Source organism: Trifolium pratense, linkage group LG5 (genome assembly GCF_020283565.1).
Source record: "Trifolium pratense cultivar HEN17-A07 linkage group LG5, ARS_RC_1.1, whole genome shotgun sequence".
In the NCBI taxonomy this organism is placed as follows: domain Eukaryota; kingdom Viridiplantae; phylum Streptophyta; class Magnoliopsida; order Fabales; family Fabaceae; genus Trifolium; species Trifolium pratense.
Genome location: NC_060063.1, coordinates 9373413 through 9392868, shown reverse-complemented (window position 1 = coordinate 9392868; position 19456 = coordinate 9373413). Strand labels below are relative to the sequence as shown.

General features: G+C 32.3%; 2 protein-coding genes across 2 annotated transcripts; one reads left to right on the top strand and one right to left on the bottom strand.

Annotated features, from left to right (window-relative positions):
- Positions 1-707: 707 nt before the first annotated feature.
- Positions 708-5264, bottom strand: LOC123883360 (ATP-dependent zinc metalloprotease FTSH 2, chloroplastic-like). Its single transcript, XM_045932134.1, has 5 exons — positions 5001-5264; positions 2324-3505; positions 1932-2245; positions 1437-1677; positions 708-1344 (listed from the first exon to the last, which is right to left on the bottom strand). The coding sequence occupies exons 2-5, from the start codon at positions 3503-3505 to the stop codon at positions 1003-1005; spliced, it is 2079 nt and encodes a 692-aa protein (XP_045788090.1). The 5' UTR covers positions 5001-5264; the 3' UTR covers positions 708-1002.
- A 5451-nt stretch (positions 5265-10715) lies between these two features.
- LOC123884213 (eukaryotic initiation factor 4A-3) lies at positions 10716-14961 on the top strand. The gene is made up of 8 exons (XM_045933263.1): positions 10716-11153; positions 11754-11994; positions 12091-12171; positions 12828-12935; positions 13017-13136; positions 13267-13434; positions 14277-14363; positions 14581-14961. Exons 1-8 carry the CDS (start codon positions 10852-10854, stop codon positions 14692-14694), a joined length of 1221 nt encoding a protein of 406 aa, XP_045789219.1. The 5' UTR covers positions 10716-10851; the 3' UTR covers positions 14695-14961.
- The last annotated feature ends 4495 nt before the right edge of the window (positions 14962-19456 follow it).

The window sequence follows — 19456 nt, the reverse complement described above, 5'->3', positions numbered from 1 at the left end:
TTTTTAGTGATCTTGCTTAACGAAAAGTAAAATAGTTTTTTTACAGTAAATTTTTTTAGTGATCTTGTTTTGGGATATGAATATGCTCGAATAATTACAACGGAGAGTATCTCTTGCAAAAGTTTAATTTTTTTAATAAATGGATAAATTAAAAAATCTCAAAGATTTTTATTTTTACTTTTTATTATTTAATATAACAAACCATATTTCAAAATTGGGTAAAATTGTGCTTTTATTCGTTTTCAAAAACTCAATGACCAAACATATTTTTTCATTTCCTCATCTCTAAAACAATTTTTGAAATTTAGATCCCCAAACAAATTTCGTTTTTATTCTTTTCTCAAAAAGAGTTTTTAAAATTGATTTATAAAATGTCAAAATTTTTAAGTCGAACGTCATGACCGGATTGGAACCTCGGCTCTCTCACTTGTATGTGTAAGTTTACAATGACTTTGTTATTTTGTCTATCTACCCAAAAAAACTAATTTATAAAATACATTTTAAAAACTATTAAAAACTAAAATGATTCAAATAACCCTAAGTGTGCCATTGTGTGTATGACTTGGGATGTTGATTAGTATTAAGAAGGAAATAAAAAAATAATCACTAACATAAGCCCATTTTAAAATAAAATAAAAAAATAAAAACTATCTCATCTCATTAGTTACAAATTAGTACAATGATACAAATAGGTATGACTACTTTACTACTACTGTTCATGTAAGTTACATCATGTCCTAACTAACAATTTGAAGGAAAATTTTTTCTTTTGTCAACACAAAATAACTTGGACTAAAGGGTATATTGCAAATATTTACAATTTCAGAAAATTGAGTACTAAATTATTTTTTGTAAGAAGCTAAATTAGTCCACCCAAATTGGCAACAGAGAGAATCGAACATAAAACCTTAAGGAGGAGCACACTCCTAGGTCCCGAGCCAACCCAAGTGGGTTAATTGAGTACTTGGAGGGGTACATTAGATTGCAATGATATATAGCAACTCAAACAGCAACTAGTGAGGAAGTTGAAGGAGAGACCGCATTTTCAGGTGGAATTTCAACAAACTCTGAAAGGAGAGCTCTGAATTCGTCTCCGGTAATTGTCTCCTTCTCCAGTAGGACTTCCACAATCTTATCGATGGCCCCACGGTTGTTTCTGATATGCTTCAATGAAATTTCATATGCTTCATCTGAGATCCTCTTGATAGCAGAATCAATGTCTTCAGCAAGTTTTTCGGACATTAAATTTCTTGCCATCATTCTCATTATGACATCTCCATTTTGAGCTGAACCGTCCATAAGTGACCAAGGACCAATATCAGACATTCCGAATGTCACTACCATCTGCAGCAAGAGTATTAGTTCATTTATTAGAATGAGAAAGTTGTAATCAGAAGGATAAGCTAAAATAATATAATTATATCGATGAAAAGTACCTGTTTAGCCAAACTGGTTATTTGCTGCAAATCACCAGCTGCTCCAGTTGTAACCTCAGGCTCACCAAAAATAATTTCCTCAGCTGCTCTGCCGCCGAGTCCCCCAACAATTCTTGCAAAGAGCTGTTGTTTGGAGATTAGAGTTGGGTCTTCAGAAGGAATGAACCAAGTAAGACCCCGAGCTTGCCCACGTGGAACTAGGGTTACCTTTTGTACAGGATCATGACCAGGAGTCAAAGTTCTGCATGTAAAGTTTGATATTTCAGAATAACTTTCTATGAATTATTAGCTAAAACAGCTCCTAAATGCGAACCATTGTTTTCCTCGATGATACTCGTATTGGTTGTGCTATAATTTATAATCTGATGATCAAATTGATTCCATGATTATAAGTTCATTCCATAATGGATTCCTGAAGGCAGCAATATCTTGCTAACATAGCTATTGTACACAATTTTTTCGTGTAAAACAATTACAGCTTAATTTAAGGCTTACCCACAAATGGCATGCCCAACTTCATGATATGCCACTAAATTTTTGCTCTTCCCGTCTGTCATCACTGTTCCTTCCATTCCAGCTACAATCCTATCGATAGAATCATCCATCTCTTTTGATGAAATTTCCACCTTTCCACGCCGACCAGCTAATATAGCAGCTTCATTCAAGAGGTTTGCAAGATCAGCTCCACTAAAGCCAGGTGTTCTCATTGCAACTACCTCAAGAGAAACATCAGCATCAAATTTTTTATTACTACCATGAACCTTTAGTATTTCAGTCCTTCCCCGAATGTCCGGAACGTCAACTGATACCTGCAACAGCATTATGTTCAATAACTTATTTACTCATTAATAAATGCATGTATATTTCATAATACAATCTTTAATTACCTGTCTATCAAACCGCCCCGGTCTCAATAAAGCAGAGTCAAGAATGTCAGCCCTATTGGTTGCTGCAATGACAATGATCCCGGTATTACCCTCAAATCCATCCATTTCTGTCAAAAGTTGGTTGAGGGTCTGTTCCCTTTCATCATTCTCTTCACCAATTCCAGTGCCTCGTTGTCCTCCCACAGCATCAATTTCATCAACAAAAACAATACAAGGAGCGTTTTCTTTGGCCTTCTTGAATATATCACGAACTCGAGAAGCACCAACACCAACAAACATCTCAACAAACTCAGAACCTGAGATTGAGAAAAACGGGACACCTGCTTCACCCGCAATAGCCTTGGCTAATAGCGTCTTACCAGTCCCCGGGGGACCAAAGAGAAGAACCCCTTTTGGTATACAAGCCCCGATAGCAGTGAACCTCTCAGGCTTTTTCAGAAATTCGACTACCTCCATAAAATCCTGTTTGGCTTCATCTATCCCAGCAACATCATCAAATGTCACTCCAGTATTTGGTTCCATTTGAAATTTGGCTTCTGATTGACCAAAAGAAAAAGGAAAGCCAGACCCGCCGGGACCTCCCGACCCTCCAGATGACCGTCGTGAGAGAAGGAACAATCCTACGATCACAATTAGAGGGAAAGCCAGATTTCCCATCAGGTTTGCAAAGAAAGAATCTGACTCTTCTTGTGCATTATGAGCTGCAAAGTCGATGTTCTTTTCCCTAAATTTTTTAAAGAGTTCTTGGCTAAGTCCAGGAAGTTGAACTCGCACTCGCAGCACCCTATTACCTAACTCGGGAGAAACAGCCTCTGCAATAGCTATAGTTCCATTGTCAAACAGATCAACTTTTTTAACCTGGTCCTTTTCCAGATACTCAAGAAACCTAGAATAAGTCATTTTGTAGGAGGAAACCCCTTTGTCAATAGCATAAGCTTTTGCGCTTCCTAATAATGCCGGTAAGCCAACTGTCACATTTAACAATTTCAGAAATCCTCTTCTCCCTTCATGTTCCCTTTGATCAAATGATACTTTTACTAAGATAGATTTTGATGTCCTCCTCAATGATGAATGTCTCCGAGAAAATACGGGATGTCTTCGATTTACGTCCTTGCCAAGAGTTATTTTATTACTCTGTGTAGATAAACCACTCCCAACAAAGCATGCCAATGATGCTGCCATCTGTATCAAGAAGGGTATTCAAAATATTAATGAGTAAACATCTGTTATTTATGTGATAAGCGGGAAAAGAAATTTTTATAAATACAATATGTGATCGACAACTAATTTCTTAGTAAACTCAGTTTAACAATATCAATTAATTTCTTCTCGCACAAACCAACACAGCAAATTCAATCAATATTCTATACTCTATACACAAGTGTATGTGCCACAAATGTTGCCCTTGAAGAAATTCTAGAGATGAAAAGTAACATACATAAGAACAACAAAAACTCAGCAGAATGATCAGAAGGACGGATCATTCTAGAAGCCAAACTCAGAACTCGGATGCAAATTTTGACAAGAATGTAATCACAAGACTAAAAAGTGGATCACAATGTAAACTACCACTTCTTTGTTTTTCTCCTTTCTTTGGGAATCAAAACATGACAACATAATAAACTTAGTCTAATTGTATATAATGACATTAGCTTGTGTCAATTATTCTTCTATCAAACCATTCAACAGGAGAAAGCCATAACAACTTTACAAGATAATAAGATAAATAAATCTACAAGAACCAAGTGACAGCATAACCTAATACAATATTAACAGTTGAATCTGTTTGGATTGGCTTATTTGAGTTTATATACTAGCATAAGCACTTCTAAGACTGTTTAAGAAACTAATGGAAACAAATTTTTTATAACATGTCCATAAGCTATTTTCAGCTTATTTCCATAAGCTCTCCACAACAAGATAGCTCATGAAAAGAGTTTATAGCTAATATGGAAACAATTTGACTTCCATTTAGCTGTTGTTATAGAAATAGGTTATAAATAAGCACATGCATGATAGTAAGGGCCTGTTTGGATTGTCTTTTTTGAGCTTGTCTACTGGCATAAGTTTTGTGAGACTATTCGGAAGAACTTATGAGAACAACTTATGACAATTTTCATAAGTTTTTTTCAACTTATAAGTTCTCCAATATAGCTTATCAAAATAGCTCATAGCATATATAAAAACAATTTATCTTAATCTTATCCTTTGCTATAAAAATAGCTTATGTAAGCTTATACATCAATGCTTATCATGATAAGCTCTTGTGCTATAAGTTGCAAATAAACTGTTTCTCCAAACAAGCCCCTTTATAAATAAGCACTTATATGATAGTAAGTGTGTCAGTTATAAGTACTTAAGTTGTTTTTCCAAAAAGGGCAGCTCTAGATAAATGTACATGTGAAAGAGTTTATTTTTCTGTACTTTAAAATAAACCATTGATTCATACATCAACTTTGGACAACAAAAACTACAAAGTTACTAAATACACATTTGCTTTTAAAATTTTAATACACAAACATAAGTATAAGAAGAAACAAACAATTCATATTTTCATACAAGCATTTCTTCAAACAAGTTCCGGTCACTAAAAATTTAGCTCAAACTGTGTCAAAATAAAAAAAAAAAAATTAGCTCAAAGGGTCCACAATTAACAAAAGCATAGTTAGTCAAATACCTCCTTAAGACGAAGACGATGATAGAGAGAGAGAGAGAGAGAGAGAGAGAGAGAGAGAGAGAGAGAGAGAGAGAGAGAGAGAGAGAGAGAGATGCAATGTATACAATGCAAGAGTTTTTCGAAAACGTGCAAGTAATAAGCAAGATTATTGGAGTTGGGGTTTTTGAGAGTTTTTCGAGATTAATTTCATTCTAATGTGTAATATTCAGATTATCAGTAAAATTTAAAGAATCTATTTATAATAAACGTAAATTTAAAAAATTTAAAAGACTTATTTAATACAAATGTAAAATAAGGAGTGCTAGCAACACACTCTTTAACAAACACACTCTAATACACTCTCTTCTATTGGTTAAAATTTATATGGGTCTCATAAAAGTTATATGGGTCCACATTTTTTTATGGGATCCATGTGAATTTCAACCAATAAAAGAGAGTGTGTTTGTTAAAGAGTGTGTTGCTAGCATTATTCATATAAAATTTAAGGATCTATGACTGCATTTCATCTTGAAATTATACGAGGTTTGTTCATCAATGAATGGGCTTAAGATTACCCGTGTAATGTGAAATTTATGTCTTTGATTTATGCTCTAGCTGTGTTGATTTCTATCTGCATTGTTAGTCATTATGAAAAAATGGTCGAACATAAATGAATGTGGATTTTTTTTTTTTATAAGCTAAATGAATGCGTCATATTCATATCAATATTTTTGGCTTACAAAACGGGATGGGGGAGCAAAAGTGCAAAAAAATAAATTAAAATAGGAGGATAAAAATGTTTGATTTTAAAATAGGGGATCAAAATAGCTGATCTTACAAAATAGGGAACCAAAAGTGCAATTAAACTTTTTTTTTCTCTTATCGGAAAACTAAGGATTCTTGTAACATTTCTCTCCCCTCTAAGTTTTTTAATTTTATTTGAGAAACTATTTCTTTATTAGATGAGAACCTATTCTTAACAACAATTTCAAACTATTTTCTACTCCCTCCATTCCTTTTTAAGTTTCTTTTGACGTTAGATTTAACGTTTTTATTTAACTGTTGTTTTGGTATTTTTTTAAAGGTACGATTTATTAATTATACCATTTGTCAATTACTCTTATATTTTTTTAATACCATATATTTGAAAAACTAAAGTTTATTTTTTTTTTGTACATAACGTATTAATTTTTTTTGTACATAATATATTAAATTTATTGGAAAGAGAACATGTATGCAAAAAAGCAGGAATTAATTTGTGGATTAAAATGAGGGTATAATAGAAAGATAAAATGCAAAAATACATTTGGTTAATTTGGTGTTATTGTTCTAAAATATTGAAGGAGTAATTATTTTTTTTATAATCTATTACTAATATATTAAAATTGATTACCACCAAATTTACTCATTTATCCTTATTACTTTTAATCACGTTGCAAGTTTTATATCATTCGTTGTAATTTCACTAAAAAAAAAAAGGAAGATGAATACAAAAAAAAAAAATATACCAAAAAAATATAGAAAGAATAAGATGATTACAACATAAAAATAGAAATAGGAACAAAAAAACAATAAAAAAATTATACAGAGTTTAGTCAATAAAAATAAATTATGGAAAGAATATAGAAAAAATAACCTGAATACATAAAAATAATAATATAGAAATAGAAACATAAACAATAATTATATTAAAAAAAAGAAACATAATCGATATTTTTCATCAAAACAATATTTTTCATCAAAAATAAAATAAATAATATTACTACCAAGTTTACTACTAACTATTAATAATAATCAAATAAATTTAATTATTATCAAATTTACTTAATTACCGTAGATATTCCTAATAAAATTTCTAATTTTCGATTGAAAAATATATATACGAGACCATTATTTGCCTCTGAAACATAAAAAATTCGATAAAATAAGTTTTACAAAAAATAACACAATAGTTTCACTTATATTTAGTTTAAAAATATATTATAACAAATTTAAATATTTTATTCTAAATATATTTTCAACATTAATATTGAATTAATATATATAAGTAATGTATAATCTAGTAATGTATAAAGGCAACTTATATATCTTCCTCAAATATACAAACAGGTATTCTTCAGATTTTTTGTTCCTTTTATGTTCATCATTTGCACGTGTAAGAACTTAATGTTATTGTTTACAAAGCATCAAAAACTTGCAATGACATCAAAAACAAGAGAAATATAACAGCAAGAAATGTCAGAATTTGCCATGAAGCAAACACATAAACCTTCATACATTTCCAAACTTTGATACTCACATCACTATTATTTACTATTATAATGAACTTGTTCATTCCATTCCACTAGTTAGCTACCTCTTGATCACTCTTCAAGTGGTTCAAAATAACGCCTCAACATTTTATCGTTCTCTAGAATTTCACTCAATCCTAGAACTTCTTCACCGGGTAGATCCTCCTCCTCAAAATCAATGTATCTCTCTCATGACTGTACGCTAAGTTGGCCAAGTGGTCAGCTGCCCTGTTGAAATCCCTAGGAACGTATGTGAATGATAAATTATTAATTTCACTTTTAAAGCCGAAAATCTTCTCATAAACTTTTCTATGTTTCATATATTCCAAAGCCTGTTTCTCTTTTTTTTTGTTGAGTGTGTCTATGATGGTTTTACTGTCACTGCGTAACTCTATATTGTGTAAATTATTCCTAAACACTTTGTCAAGACCAATTAACATTGATGCACATTCTAACTTGAAAGGAGTTATTTTTGTTGTCTCAGACTCTTCAAAATACCCAAAATAGGGGTCTCCCCCAACCGGCATAAACTTGTAGAATCCAAACAACAGTTTTCCATTTTGATCACGAAGGATGCCACCAACTGCTCCAGTTTTTTCCATATCTCGAAATCCCCCATCAACATTAAGTATGTGGAAAGAATGCCCCCCTCTTTGCCCAGTCAGCTCAACCTAGCCAAATAAAGAATACAATAACCAACAACTTCTTTTTTGTTTGCATAAAATAATATATAGCAAGGAAACAACAATATCTGAAACACATGCATATCAATGCAATATTTCTAGATCATGAGTTTAGGGCAAAACAACCCAAAAAAAATTTACATCATCAAATGATTTCATTGCACAAATTTTGTATCCAAGAAGAAATAATCAGCACGCATCAAACCCAGGTGGGTTCCGTCAACTAAATAATTTATTGTAAGTTTATACTAGGGTTGACAATAAACCGAACCAACTCGAAAATAGTTAGAGACTCGATTCGATAATTAACTCGTTGAACTTGGTTCATGAACCAAATGAGTCGAACTTGAGTTAAAAATTAAGCTCATTAAATAAATGAGTCGAGTCGAACTTAAGCGAGTTCGACTTGACTCATTTCTAGCCCTAATGGCAAGGAAACGGAGAAGCTGATATTTTGATGTTTTTTAAACCTAAGTTTTGTTGTTAACGGAATCCCTTCTCATTTTCTACAAAAACACTAATTTAGTATCTAAAAAAAAGAGTTAATCACAAAACAATAATTCAGTACCGTATGTTATATTATATATTGTTATGTTATTATTGTGTGTGTTTGGTTTGACGGCGACTAGAATTGAGTTTGAGAGAATTGAGTTTGACAAAATTGAGTTTGGTTAAAAGTGAGTTGACCAGATTTGATTTATGTTTAGATGGACTCATAAAAGTGATTCTTATGAGTAGAATATTGTTTGGATAGTTTGAATCAAAATTGATTTTGAAAGTATAATGACCAAATTATCCTTAATATATTTAAAAGGAGATATCCCCATTCTCATTTTTTTGTCAAGACCCCTCATTCTCATTTTAATAATTATTTAAATCTATATAATATATACAATCATAATATGGATTTTAAAATAAATAAGAGTAATTTTTAATTCAAGCATCATTTTAAAATAATATGTCACCTTGTACCAAAAAAAAATAATAATATGTCACATTGTCTAGATACTTCACTAGTACTATTTATTTCTTTGGTGGAATATTTCATTTATATTATAATTAATTATAATAATTATTAAAAGAAATTATAATAATTATTTTTAAAAAATAAAATAAGAGTTAATTTACAAAGCATCAGTTCTTACACGTGCAAATGATGAACATAAAAGGATTCTCAAAGTATGTTATATTATATATTGTTATGTTATTATTATTGTTTACAAAACTTAATGTTATTATTATTGTTGTAAACACATTGATAAAGCATCAGTTCTTACACGTGCAAATGATGAACATAAAAGGATTCTCAAAGTATGTTATATTATATATTGTTATGTTATTATTATTGTTTACAAAACTTAATGTTATTGTTGATATCTTTAAGTAGGTATTTTTCTCAATGCATCAAGTGCAACTTCAGAAGTTAAACTTAATGTGTTTACAGAACCATCTGAAGAATACATGTTTGTATATTTGAGGAAGACATATAAGTTGCATTTATACATTACTAGATTATACATTACTTATATGTCTTCATCAAGTGCAACTTCAGATGGTATTGAGGGAGTGTCGGTCTTTACTTCTTACCAATTCTTTGCATGCTCATTCTTCTGATAGGTGGCAACGGCGCCCTGACACTGGTTATTCTGTTAGGGGAGTATATCATCTCCTGACTTCTCATGCTTCGTTTACTTTGGATGCTGCGGGAAATCTCATTTGGCACTCTCAGGTCCCGTTGAAGGTTTTCATCTTCGCATGACGTTTATTGCATGTCAGGTTGCCTATGAAGGTGTTTACTCGAGGTTTTTATCTCCTACAACTCACTCTTGTGTTTTTGGATGTGGAGAGGCCGAGTCGGCCTATCACTTATTCATCTCTTGCAGCATGGTTGGTTCTCTTTGGGATTTAGTGCGCTCGTGGATTGACATTCCTTTGGTGGATTTCACTACACTGCGTGATCACTTTGTTCAGTTTACATATTCAACAGGTGGATCGCGGGGCGCCGATAATTTTTGCAGCTCATTTGGCTTGATTGCATTTGAGTTGTTTGGACGGAGAGAATCATCGACTATTCACAGGCTCAACAAACATACCCTATTTTTTATTGGACAAGATCAAACTTTTCTCATTTAGGTGGTTGAAGTCGACGAATATTACGTTATCTTCTAACTACCATAGGTAGTGGTCTAGTCACTTGCTCTGTTTGGGCATTGTATGATTTGTATATGGTTTTGATGCTCTGACACTTTTTTAATTTTTGTAGTCTACCTTGATACGTCTTGTGCTGGGAAGACTGTTTGTGTTAATATATCTAATTTTGCCTTGTTCAGAAACAAAAAACCTTAAACTAGATTTTTTTTTTTAAATATGTGACAAACACATACAAAACTTTTAAGAGTTACTTGAGTTTAATTGTTTTGCATCGTCGGTGTAAATTTTTTTTTACACATATATCATGTGTTTTTAATTACCATACATGATGTGTCGGTATATTATTGGACGCATGTGCAAAATAACTTTACACCGACGGTGCATATAAATTAAATTCAGCTTTTAATATTAATTATTTTTATTTTATAAAAAAGTAATTTTTCTTTAAAGAAAATATAACAACCGCCCTCTAAATCAAATATTGGCATCATATCATATAAATAAACTTTTATCTCAAAAAATAAAACAATAATAAACAACTTTAATATCAGTATTCGTCAAAAAAAAAAAAAAAACTTTAATATCAGTATAAATTAGCTTAAGGTAATTTGCTACCCACGTAATAATAAGGTGTAGCTATTTCTAATTTTTTAGGGCACAAAAACGAAATCCTCTCTCTCTCTCTCTCTCTCTAAAATCGAAACCCAACCTTTCGCTTCTATCTCCGAACCCAAATCGACGGCGGCGATGGCAACAACATCCGTGGTACCGGCGAATCGCCGGCGAACGGTTACTTCCAACGAGGATATGGACTTCGAAACAACAGAAGGTGTGAAAGCTATCGGAAGCTTCGAAGAGATGGGGATAAAAGACGATTTGCTTCGTGGAATCTACCAATACGGTTTCGAGAAACCCTCTGCGATTCAACAGCGTGCTGTTGCACCTATCATTCAGGGACGTGATGTTATTGCTCAAGCTCAATCTGGTACCGGAAAGACGTCAATGATTGCGCTTACTGTTTGTCAGGTTGTTGATACCTCCGTCAGAGAGTGAGTTTCTTTCTTCTTCTTATTTTTATCTTCTTTTTTGTTTTGTTGATTTGTTTGGATTACGAATTTGAAGAGTAGAGGTGATTTTATGTTGGATTTGTTGATTAGGGTTTTTGAGGGGAATTAGGGGTTTTGAATTTTTATTGATGTTTGTGTTATATTATTGGATTGGATAATGTGGATTTAGGAAATTTAATGGCATAAGAGAAAGTTTAATGATGGGGTTGGTTAAACCCTAAAGGATGAACAAAGGGTTTGATATGTTTTTTATGGGGTGTTGTTAAGGGTGAGATTTTTTAATCTGGTTACCCTACTTAGGATTTGTTACAGGTTCTTATATATAATACCCACCTATGGTTTGTTAATAGTGGTTAATTACTTGCTTGCTTTAGAGATACTTGATACAATTTTAATTTTTAATTTTAAGTGAATATTAATGATTATTATTCATTGTTGTATACACCACTATTGATCTTCTGATACAGTTATCTAAATTTGTAAATGTAAAGTTAATGTTTCTGGCCTTCCCTTCATGACATTGTTTTTTTTATCTTTGGGCAACTTTATAATATTAAAGATGTATGGGTTTGCTCTGAACAGGGTGCAAGCTTTAATTGTGTCTCCGACAAGAGAACTGGCTTCACAGACTGAAAAGGTTATATTGGCGATTGGAGATTTCATTAATATACAAGCCCATGCTTGCATTGGAGGCAAAAGTGTGGGAGAAGACATAAGGAAACTTGAGCATGGAGTTCATGTGGTTTCTGGAACTCCTGGCCGAGTTTGTGACATGATTAAAAGGAGAACATTGCGCACAAGAGCTATCAAGTTGCTAATTTTGGTAGTTCATTGCTTCTACTTGCCAATGCTTGATTTTTTTCTACTTATTTGTTGTCATGGTTCAAGGATTATCTTATGTTTTTATTTTTGATTACAGGATGAATCTGATGAAATGTTGAGCAGAGGGTTTAAAGATCAAATCTATGATGTGTATAGATATCTCCCACCAGATCTTCAGGTTCTCCTTACCTTCATGCCCTCGTCTCTGTCATTGTATTTGGAATGGAATTTCTGCAATTTGATATCTTAATATATATATGCTAAAACTAAACTAAAGTGCACTGGGATAGTTAGTTTATTGTTTTCCATATGTAGACTTCACAATAGCTTAAGGTTTGACAATGACAATGAACAAAATTAATATTGAACATTGTCTTTTATACATACCAATTTCCAATTCAGACAAATTGTGCTATTAGATAGGGATGTAAGAAGTGTGCAGTGTTCCTGTTTGCTAATTTGATTTAGTGACCGGACATCATATGAAGGAGTCATTTTAATGTTTTGATTAAACAATGAAGATACTTCTTTTTTTCATAATATAATCTGCAAACTGTAATCATTTCATTTTTGTGTTCTTGAATGAAACCTAAGTGATAAGGTTCTGATACAGTTTTTTATAAATCTGTTGTCTTTATTTGGATTTCAAACTTATGTTGGCCAAACCGCCTGAAGTTCTACCTCATTTTATAACATAACTGGATGTTTCTTTAGGGTTCTTGGTCCCAGTTACTGGAGTGATGTTTGTTTTGCTAAACTTGTGGAACATGAACATTTTTGTCTGTATTCTTTTCAGATTTATATAGTCTCTGAATTGTTGTGTTTACTGTGTAGGTTTGCTTGATTTCTGCTACGCTACCTCATGAAATTCTGGAGATGACAAATAAGTTTATGACAGATCCTGTGAGGATCCTTGTAAAGCGTGATGAATTGACATTAGAGGTAAGCAATTGCTTTTATTGTCTTTGTGATTTCTGATATTTAACTGGATATTGATGCAATTACCTTGCCCCGTAAATACAGGGCATCAAGCAATTTTTTGTTGCGGTTGAAAGGGAGGAGTGGAAGTTTGATACTCTGTGTGATCTTTATGATACTCTTACCATCACTCAAGCTGTTATATTCTGTAACACCAAGCGAAAGGTAAATAATTTCAAGGTTTTTTAAGATCTTTATGGTAGAGTATTAAATTCTGTACTTTATATTTGCACATGGTGATCAGTTTACAGTTTCTATCTTGACATTATAATTAATATATATCTTTTTGGAACAGGTGGACTGGTTAACTGAAAAAATGCGTAACAATAATTTCACTGTCTCAGCAATGCACGGTGACATGCCTCAAAGAGAAAGAGATGCAATTATGGGAGAGTTTCGTGCTGGTACAACCCGAGTATTGATAACAACTGATGTTTGGGCTCGTGGGATTGATGTACAACAGGCAAGTTGTTTGACCAGTCTGTTTTATTATTAATTTTTATTTGTGCTCCTCAAATATGATGAATTCACATCTGCTTAAATATTGTAGAGTCATAACTTTGTTCTCAGTTGCTTGTGTTTGTTTCTTTGTATGTGTTTGGATTCATGATGACAAGGGTCAGTTGATCTTGTCTCCTTGTCGAACACTATCTGATTTTGTAAAAATCTAGATGCTTGATTATTTCGAATCAAAATTAATTTTCGCATCAAATATCTAGTTAGACTAGAAGTGATAAAAACTAGCTTTTGCATGATTGAAAAAGTCGCCCCAAGTTTCACATGTAACTTGTTTTTACAGTAAAAATATCAAAACTCAATTTTTCATAATGTTTTTCAAATGTTCACTCATTTAAATTGAAAGTATAGAATTAGAAAATATTTGCTGACCTGAGGAGAAGTAGACACATGTTCTTATCACAGCGAGGAGTATCCCAACTGTTTAGACTAACAACCATAATTAGTATTCAGAGATTGTTGATGGGAACAGACATTCCAATTGGGCAATGTATCATTGTGATTCTAACTTTGCAACTATGTTTCTTTTTTGCGGAATATTTGTTGGCTAATAATGGTATTAATTGTGTGCCCTGTTTGTGTTTTTCTCTTTTGGGTGGGGTGAAGGTATGTGCTAATATAGTAACATGTTTTTTGTTCTAAAGAAATACAAACAAATGAAAATTTCTTATCATCCATTTGACTAACAGCAATTAAAATTCTTGAGACATTCCTGCATTGTGGTTCTTATAAATTGTAGATGGAGGAATTAATTGTTGATACTGATTGTGCTCTTGTTTTTGTCATCAGGTTTCTCTAGTTATTAATTATGATTTGCCAAATAATCGTGAGCTGTACATTCATAGGATTGGTCGATCTGGACGTTTTGGACGGAAGGTATTGTGAATCTTTAAATTAATTCCATTACTGCTTCTAGACTCAAGTAGTTAGTCTGATTTTCATAGCGCAAACTTTGTTTTACTCTGGACTGTGGAGGATTGAGTTGTTACATTTTTCTTTCCATGTCTTCTAATAGTATTCCCATGCCCTGATTTGGTTTTCTGCTCTTTGTTCGATATATATTTTACTTACAGTTGGGGATCATGATTTGCAGGGTGTTGCAATTAATTTTGTTAAAAGCGACGATATCAAGATTTTGAGAGATATTGAACAGTATTATAGTACTCAGATTGATGAGATGCCAATGAATGTTGCTGATCTTATATAAAAGGGCATGCAGTATGCTGGGTGGAGTGCGTTTGTCAAATTTGTGATAGGAGTTAGCATTTGATTGTGGTTTTGTTTTGATACTTTTTGTGATGTTCTTCTGAAACTTAACATTTGGTCTTGTTAGATTTCTAGTGTGCTCAACTGTATAACAGAGATGACTATTTTCTTTGCTAATATGGTTGAGATCAATTTGTAAATTGGTTTCGAATGCTTTGTCCAATGTCTTACATTTGATGTTGAATGTCTAATTTTGTGATTCAAATGACACGTGATGTTTTGACTTGGTTGATTATTTAGCTAATTTATGCCTTGTATTTATGTATTTATCTTATAATAGATTATATTATATGTTGTCGGATGATTTCACTTACGGGGGATATAATTCAATGGAAATGCAACCATTTGATCTGTTAGAGACTAAATCTGAGTCTCTGTATGTATGGATGGGTGTTGCACTTTGTTGACTCCAAAAAAGCCCGTCACGGCAATACTTCATATCAATTGTGGTCAAGTTTTTATGAACTTAACTGGGGAAAAGTTTTGATATATTTTCCTTGTAATTGTCTTTTTATATATGTTGACTGTATACAAGGCATTTTGGAATGCTTAGTGCAACTGACTCACTCATTGTGGGATGGATGAAGTATTAATATTCATACCACGCATTTTATATTTATATATCTCAAACAGTTAATAGGCCTCCAACAACGCATAATGCATATCTGGTTTCAATCTATACAAATTGATATGATCGACTAATATACGCTTTACCTCATAGTCAAAAAACTAAATGACAAAGAGGTTGACCTCTACTACTACGACATACTACTAGTGATTGTGAAGCTCGTGTCCTCTTGTCCTATGTCTAAATCAAGCACAAAGTCAATAATGTGTCATCCTCGTATATGTTGTTTTTCGATCTTTTGAGTTGATGTGTAATGCTTATAGTCCAAATATGTCTAATGGTCTTAATATCAAGTGGTCACACATTTCTACATTTCTTTTTGAGGAAAAAGACATAAACTTCTGTTGGGTAGGAGAGGAATCTGCTTATAACACTCATGTTCATTACATACCTTATTCTTATTTTGAATGATGTCTTCACAGTTTATCCGATCAAAGGCAACAATTAAAAAACATCAAGTGATAGAATAGAATATGTAATAATGGGGGTCCATTTGAGTTCTCCTCCATCAACAATATTATTACTTTGTTTGATATTTTCTCCATAATTGAGTTGTACATCATCCTGAACCTCATCCAAATTTAATTGTCAATTTTTTTTTGTCATAAAGTTTCACATATATATTAATTGATCTACAATAATATCAATTTAGAGAGTTTAGCAATTGACATAGTAATAACTAATAAATTAAAATAACAAAATTGCAATCACAATGACTAACCATACCAATATCATTAAGATGATTTCACAAATTTATCATTCAAAGTTAAACCCATATACTGACATAATTATTAATCAAAGAAATTAATAAATTTTAAACACAAAATTAGTTTTCATACAAAAAAATATTCAAATGTTAAGCTTTTAATTAGTCACATTAATATTTTCAAATAAATATATTAAATAATACATTTTTAAGCATATTAAATAATATTATATCCTACCAAAAAAATATTATATAAGTTTTTTTTTTTCAAAACAGAATAATATTATTATATAAGTTAAAATTATAAGCAGATGCACATGAAGAAAAAAAAATGCGAAGTGTTTCTTTTGGAATGGAAAGATCTTACGTATAGCATTTTTTAATTTATATATAATTAATTTGAAGCAACAATTTATCAACAAAAGAAACATGCTTCGGTGGTATTATGTAGAGCCCTTGTGTACTCTTTGACTGGTAGCGCCTTTGTTCGATCCATGTCAGTAGTAGTTTTCCTATTTTTTAATATAAAAACGCTACTATTTTAAAAGAAATATATTAAACCGGCTAAAACCGTTCACTGGTTTTCAGTGGTTTTTTCTGGTTCGCCCCGGTTCACACCGGTTTGATAGCATGAACGATCCAACATGCAGACCGAACCGCTTATCCTCCGGTTTCTGGTTCAACCGGTCCAACCGACCGGTCCGGTTTTTAAAACACTGCTCAAAATATTTACTATTGGAAAAAATATTAAAGACCTATATATTAAAAATAATTACTTTGAATAGATTTTATCTATTTGTTACACCTTTTTAGAAAAAATAAATAGAATATATATATCGTAGATACTATTTTGTTTTTTAATTAGCTTTTTTTTTCTTTTCTCAAGTCACATCAATAATTATAAAAAATGTAATGATTTGTATAAAAATAAATTTATAGTGAGAGGATATTGTCTCAATCATAGATATATAGAAAATTTGGAGCTCACAAAAAATACTTACAAAAGTCGACTGATATGGATAAACATATCATGTGACCTTTATTACTCTTTGATCATCCAATTATCTTGGCCATATTTAAATAATAATATTAAGTCTAACTCAACTCAACCATTCAGGTTATACTTAGCTCAACTCCATCATCCTACGTGTCTAACTTAACTTGACCATTTATGTCATGCCTATTTAAGCCGGCTCGACAATTTAAGTCATATCTAGCTCAGTTCCACCATCCTATATACTTAACATAGCTTTACCATTTAGGTCATGCCTAGGTATGCTCCACTATCCAAAGTACTCAACTTAGCTTGATCATTCTTATCAGGTCTAGCTCAGCTCAACCATCATGTATGAAAAGTTTAGCTTAACCATTCACGTCATTCCTAGCCCAGTTCCACTATCGAGTGTGTTTATCTCAACATGACCATTTAGGCCATACCTCCATTCATGACCATTCAGGTCATACCTAGCTCAACTTGACCATTTTGTCACTTTGAGCTCCACCTTGATTAACTACACCAAGTTCACCTTGAGTTCAACTAGGCAAGTCATTTTAGTCTCAAATTATTGGCCACATCAAAAATGGGGTCCTCCTGAGAAGTGTTTTATAGACTATCACACATTATGCACAAATGAGTGACGTGAGCTGCACATGATCCACCTCCATGTTCCGTACACGAAAAAGTGACGTGAGCTACATGTCACATGTGCTCCAACTCCACACGTCATGTATAGGCGAGCTGCATAAAAAAGCATGTGTGTGTGTGCGCACGCGCTCCAACTCCATATGCCATGTGCGTGCGAGACGTGTGTGCGCGTGTGTGAGAGACCTATTGGGCCTGGACTTCCGTGTGTGTGAGAGACGAATTTGGAAACTTTTTTTATTAAAATTTCTCAGAATTAGAAATAGAAAGATTATTAAACTTAAAGTTATGCTAACTAGTGACCACAACGTTGATTAATATTTTCTTTGAATTTTTTTTGACATAAATCGGATATTCTCTGCATGCAACTACAGAGACTAACCTCTCAAGTCTTGCGGGACCTAAATATGTGGCAAATTTTTCTTAAAAATTTTAACACAACTGTATATCCAAATCATATATGGAATTTAAAACTTTGATTAACCTAAAAGAAACTCGCGTCATGTCATCTAAATACTCTTGAATCATTTTCTTTAAATTTTAGATGCTGAAATAACATTAGTATTCTCGATTACAATATGATCAGGTTTTCATCTTGTTCTCTCCACCCAACATTGTCTGCCATTTTAATTTAAATCCGTCGTTACTTTGCCGTCTTTTGCATTACTATTCAAATCATTCCGAGATGCCATTCTCAGTCTCAAAGCATGAATTCAGATAAGTCAACGCTAGTCATCTGGATTTGTCACACCTTATGAGCTGGAACACATATTCGTACGATTACAGCACAATAAACAAATGGATAATATTACCTTTGTTTTTAAATATAGACCTCTTTAGGATTAAATCTATTTTTTTTTTTTTGTTTTTCACGCTCTGTTTCTTAGGGGAAAGGGACCCTAGTAGTCCCGAGTTCAGAACGAGTTCTGGCATCAAGTGGTTTCAGTCTCTCCCAAATGCAATTGCGGGGGATCGAACCGTGGTAATATCCATATCAAGTTCAACGCCAATCACCACTGAACCAATTAACATTTTTGGTGGATTAAATCTATTTTCGTTCCTTATAAAATACTAGAAAACTTTCTAAGTTTTGTTTTAATTAATTTTATTAAATTTTTAGTCCCACTAATTTTTTTTCCACATAATTTTAGTTCCTACTTAAATAACCAAATTTTGAACTCATTTTTTCTGGAGTAACTTTCTAAGATGTTCTAAACATATCTGCGAAAAAATTATTCAAAAATACAAGTTATCTTATTAGTAGGATCAAAATTGAGTACATAATAATTTTCTAGGGATTAAAAATTGAGGACTAAACTCAAAAGGTCACCATTTTTGTATGGACCAAAAACATATTTAACCGATTTTTTTTGTTGGTTAAATATATTTTTAGTCCCTGTAAAATTACCAACTTTTTTCAAGTCCCTATAAAATACATATGAGATGATTTGGTCCCTATAATTAAAATAAAAGAAAATACAAACCACTTAGACGGTAAATCAAAATAAACACCGCACTATAAAACGACGAAATCACAAAAATACGAAAGAGACACTAAATATATGTGGAAACCACGTTGATTTAACTAAATTTTTTAGGAAAAACCGATTTGGAAGGGTGATTGTAAACTTAATTTGACTCTAAATCATCCCTCTCCAAAAGATCAAGAAGAAGAGAAAAATTGTGACGACTATGGTTAAATATTGAATTGTTTCACTAAAATAAAT